Raw genomic sequence first — 4,885 nt, 5'->3', positions numbered from 1 at the left:
CATACAAATAAAATTAATTGAAATTAAAAAGTACTTATTCCCCTTCGAAAAGCAGAACAATAAAAAAGGTAACCTATGGAAGGGAAATGCAGACTATAACGTGCCACATTAAGCGCTTTCCTGAGTCTACAGGATGAATAGACATCCTTAGGAAAAGTCCACTTCTCGAAGCCTCACGAGGCTGTGTCAGTATCTAGCAGTTTCGTCTCTCGCCTGTTGATGTCAGTCTTGCTCCTCTACCCCTCGGAGTCCCCACGCTCACACACATTTACACACAGCCACACTCTCGCAGCTTCAAACCCGGATGGATGACTTCACCGTTCTGCCTGGGTTTCCTTTATGATCCCGGGATCTCCCATTTCCCTCGCCAGACATCAGCCAGCAACACAGGCGAACACATCTCTCTCTCTTTCTCACACGCACACACAGATACGCACACACAGTCACGCTCGGTTCCTCTGCTGCCGCTGCAACACATCCAGAGACCACAGAGAGACCACAAAAGCACCCGGACCTCACGCACCGGCTCCCCTCATCCACGCAGACCGAGGATCGCAGCAGGAGACGGCGCTCTCAGACGGAACTGTACTGGCACCACCGGGGAAGAATTTCAACAACTTTTTTTGCTTGATTTAAAAATTAAAGAACTTCCCGAAGCTGGTGACCCTTCTTCACTGTCGTTCCACGATGTCTGAGGTGCTGCCATACAACGAGGGGAAAATGAGCGGCTACGGGGCGGACAGCGAGGTCAGCCAGATGTCCTTTAGCTGCGGACTGCAGGACACAAGCGCCTTTTTCGCAGCGTCGCAGGCAAAAAGACCCCCAAAGCTCGGGCAGATCGGCAGAGCCAAAAGAGGTAAAAACGAATTCAGACGCTTGACATTTACAAAGAATGGCAGAATTATATACGCTGCGCAAAAATGAGCTAGTTGTATGAATGGCGCTTTAAGTGACTTTGGAATTAAGTTCCCACATTACTGTCGTTTCCAGAATCTTCCGTGATTACCAGCAGCTCGATGCAAAATGCACCGCAGTTGTTGTTTTTCTCACAAGTGTCACTGGTCGTGAACGACATCCAAACTGTTTACATTCACGCACCAGCGATAATATTCATGCAAGGACACACCCCGTGATGCAATCGACTCAAGTGTAGGGTTTAAACGAAGGGATTAAATAATATTAATAATAATAATAAAGAAATGACTCGAGAATGAGTTGTTTTCACCGAGTGCGTGTGTGCGGGGATTGGGGATTTGCGATAGTAATAATAATTCACCGTGCAAGCGCACAAGGGCCACATTTGCCCAAACTTACTTTTATTTAGTGCGCAATACCCCCCAAAATAAATCGTGACTTCTGATTGTGGCTCTGAGTAAACAACCTCTTCCTCTTTTTCTCCTCCACAGTGGTCATCGAGGACGACCGAATAGATGAAGTCCTGAAGGGGATGACAGACAAGTCTTCGCCCGGCGTTTAAACGTGACCGATGCCTTGCAGACTTTTTTAATTTTGATCACCGATTTGAAGCACTTGTCGGCTGTGCATGTTCGAGGATTGTGCGGGGAGGAAAAAAATCACGACGGCACGAAGCGAGGATGGGGTGATGAAATGAAATGGAGAGGAAAAAAGAGGCAGAGAAAAGGGAACGGAGAAGGCTGAAGAGAAGAGATGAAGGGAAGAGGAAGGAAGAATAAGATGAGAGAGAGAAAGAGAGAGACAGAGAGACTCTGGGGAGGAAAAAAATAAAAGACCAAGATTTATCATGGGATTGCTGGCAATTCTCCAAACGAATCCCGATTTTAACTACAGCTGCGCAGCAGGATGTTGAGATGGCGGGCCCCGCTCTGTATCTCAACCTCTGCTGACTTTAATGATGGATGAACTTGTCATTAATTCACGACCATCTCTATTTTTTCCTCCTTCCCCCCCCCTAAAGCGCTGTAAGCATCAAAAATACTGCAACTAGAGGCTGAAGCTAAATCCCAGCCCCATTTCAATAAGTTGTACAGTAGGTAGGCTAAGCTCCGAGACATCCCCCTCCCCCCCCCCAATACCTTCCCTCCCTCCTTTAGGCTCTGCTTTGTTGATTCAATCGGCGACGGTGCATTCAAGGGAGCTGTCCTTTCAGCACCGGTCCAATGCATTCCTGTTGCTGCTAATGCTTTTTGAAAACAGACCAACCAAAACTCTACAGTCTGCTAAATAGAGGAGACACGTTGTATGTAAGAAAAAAACAAACAAATATATATATAAATACATATATAGATATATATAGGAGGGTGCAATGTGAATATTTTCTGTTTTGGCACTTAAACAACAATAGGCTGCAGATTAATTGAAAAAAACAAGGCTACATTCTTCTTCTTGCATCACCCATCAGTGGTGAAAGGTGCAGGCTGACACCTTCATGTAGCCGATTTACACCTGCACATATCTCTTTAAAAATTAATCTTTTCTTTGCATTTCCAAATGCTCAGATATCTACAGAGGCCAGCAGGAACACGGACATTATAGTAATGTTTTAAATAACAGTCATGAAATTGATGGGAAAAAACATTTGCTCTCTATAATTTGGTTGTTTAGATTTTGCAAATATTTGTGTTTCGTCTTCGATGACTTTAAAGATTCTCTCCATCTATTTGCATGAACTTTCACTCCGGTGCCAACGCAGGTGCCACCACTCTTACCCTGGCACGCTTCTTTTTAACGAAAGTCATATTTGTATTTTTATATCTAAATATTTGTTATTTAAATTATATGCTAGTCTATCGTCTTAGAATTCATCAACAGGAATATTTGTATTACGGAGAGGATATACAGAATGAGACTGGCCTTCAGAGAGGCAAAGCGAGGACTTTTTGGGGGGAGTTGGACTGGTCTCATTCTATATCAGATGTCGCACATTTTTTAAAGACTAACTGAATGTGTCTGGGGTTTTTGCACACATCAATGTTAAACTATTATTAAGAAATCGTATACTGTGACTTGAGCTTCGTTGATGAATTTGTTAGAAAATGGCAGTTTTAGAGTATATTGCACTGTTTACGAGTATCCTCAAATAACATGTTGTTATATGATCGATTTTTGGACATTACCGTTTTTGTTCTGTTTTTCTTTTTCTTTTCTTTTTTTGATTTTTTTTGTTCATTTTGTACCATTATTTTAAAGAAACTGGATATGGTTTGTTGTGCATGAAACCTTAATATTTTCAATAATGAAACATCGTTTTATGAAGCAAAAAAGCAACAAAAATGTCATGACATTCTAAGAATGAGTCATTGTATATTATGATGCCATTTTCACTGTATTTGGTGAATTAATAAATGGTGAAAGAAAATGTTAATGCGATTCGTTGATATGGCTTTTATCCCAAGACACTCTCTCTCTGTGTGTGTGTGTGTGTGTGTGTGCGAGCAGAATAACAAACAAACTTGGACTGCTTCTGTGAATCGCACTGCAGAAGGCAAAAAAATCAACAACAACACATAAACGAAACAAAGGGCGCACCATGCGACGCACACCGTTGCAGCACTGGGAATCGAAAGGCTTTTGTGCAATCGGTAGCCATCACCTTTGTGACAGTAAATACTGATCCTCGATTAAAGAGCGAAACAGTGATCCAGCTGCTGAGCTGTAAAACAGCTCTTGTGCCGGCCTACACTAGTGAATCCGTTAAATCCAAAACCCCTAGGGAGCTACAACTGGCTATATGATCATCTATCAAAGTCTGGCTGTGTCCCTCATACAGTAGCTCTTGATTAGTCTATCACATGTTCAAGCTCTCTTTAATTTCCCAACTCTGACGCACAGGTATCATAAGTGTCATGGTCTTAAAATACTGGTTGCAGCATTTTTATTTATTTTTCTTCATCCAATGTGCCCCCATTGTCCTGTCAGGTGAACTACATTTAAACTATCACTTTGCCACCTCTCAGTTATCATCGGTTAACTGTTCCATTACTAGTCAGCCACTACAATAAGCTTGTGGTCTATGCTATTTACCAGAAGTACATACTATAACACAGGGATCAGTGAGCTTGGAAAGAAGGTTGATTGGACTTCTTTGAGTTTCGTGAAGATACTAAACAAAAGAACTGAAACTTTAGAACTGAAGAAGCCTCTCGGATAAGAGGTGAAACGCCTTCACAAAGATTAAAGAAGTCCAGTCGCTTTTCTTCAAGCTCTTTAGACTATACAGACCAATGATTTCACCTGTTGAGACCTTCTAAATCCTCAAGAACTGTTGCTCTTTGGACTTCCTAGCACTCCTTTTTAGTTGGTTGGGCTCATGCACCCATTCATGGCAACCTTCTGATAAATTGTTTGCTGAGCATATTTTGCTGAAAGTGAGAACCCAGTAGCTTTGTAGCAAATCAATAGTAGACTTAAATGTCCTGGAATCTATGAAAACCATTGGTTTCTCTATATAAATTTGACTTTTCCCAAATGGCAAGTGACTCCACAGCTTTGATCAATGATCAGTGGTTGTTGATCAATGCTCATGAGAATTTGAGTATTAATGATCAAGGAACTGCCCTCACAGCCCGTTGTTCATTGCTGGTTTCAGTTATTACGTATGCACTGTTTATAAGGTTGGGGGAAACCTGCAGTCAGCTGAGACTGAAGAAGTCACTTGGATGAGTAACGAAACATTTCTCCAATTGAAAAACGCTACGTCCAGATGAACAGAATGAACCTCTTGGGAGTCACTCCACAGCTTTTCCCTATAGAAAGCCTCATTTTAACAGTGATTCTTGTTTGGGAATCATAGTTTTGTTGTTTGTTTGTTTGTTTTTATGTTTCAGGAAGAGCTGCTAATGAATCCTGTGCCAGCAACATTGCTTATCTTTTCGGGGAAACATGGTCAGGTAATATCAGCTCTCCA

General features: G+C 42.0%; 1 protein-coding gene across 1 annotated transcript; it reads left to right on the top strand.

The window, feature by feature from the left end:
• Positions 1 to 301: 301 nt before the first annotated feature.
• camk2n2a (calcium/calmodulin-dependent protein kinase II inhibitor 2a) lies at positions 302 to 3,248 on the top strand. Its single transcript, XM_085377884.1, has 2 exons — positions 302 to 856; positions 1,407 to 3,248. Exons 1-2 carry the CDS (start codon positions 688 to 690, stop codon positions 1,475 to 1,477), a joined length of 240 nt encoding a protein of 79 aa, XP_085234010.1. The 5' UTR covers positions 302 to 687; the 3' UTR covers positions 1,478 to 3,248.
• The last annotated feature ends 1,637 nt before the right edge of the window (positions 3,249 to 4,885 follow it).

This window comes from Diplotaxodon limnothrissa, linkage group LG18, assembly GCF_057381915.1.
Source record: "Diplotaxodon limnothrissa isolate DT_005_m linkage group LG18, D_limnothrissa_male_GT1.1, whole genome shotgun sequence".
Taxonomy (NCBI): Eukaryota; Metazoa; Chordata; class Actinopteri; order Cichliformes; family Cichlidae; genus Diplotaxodon; species Diplotaxodon limnothrissa.
The sequence above is the reverse complement of the archived record's forward strand: the minus strand, read 5'-3'. Positions and strand labels throughout refer to the sequence as shown.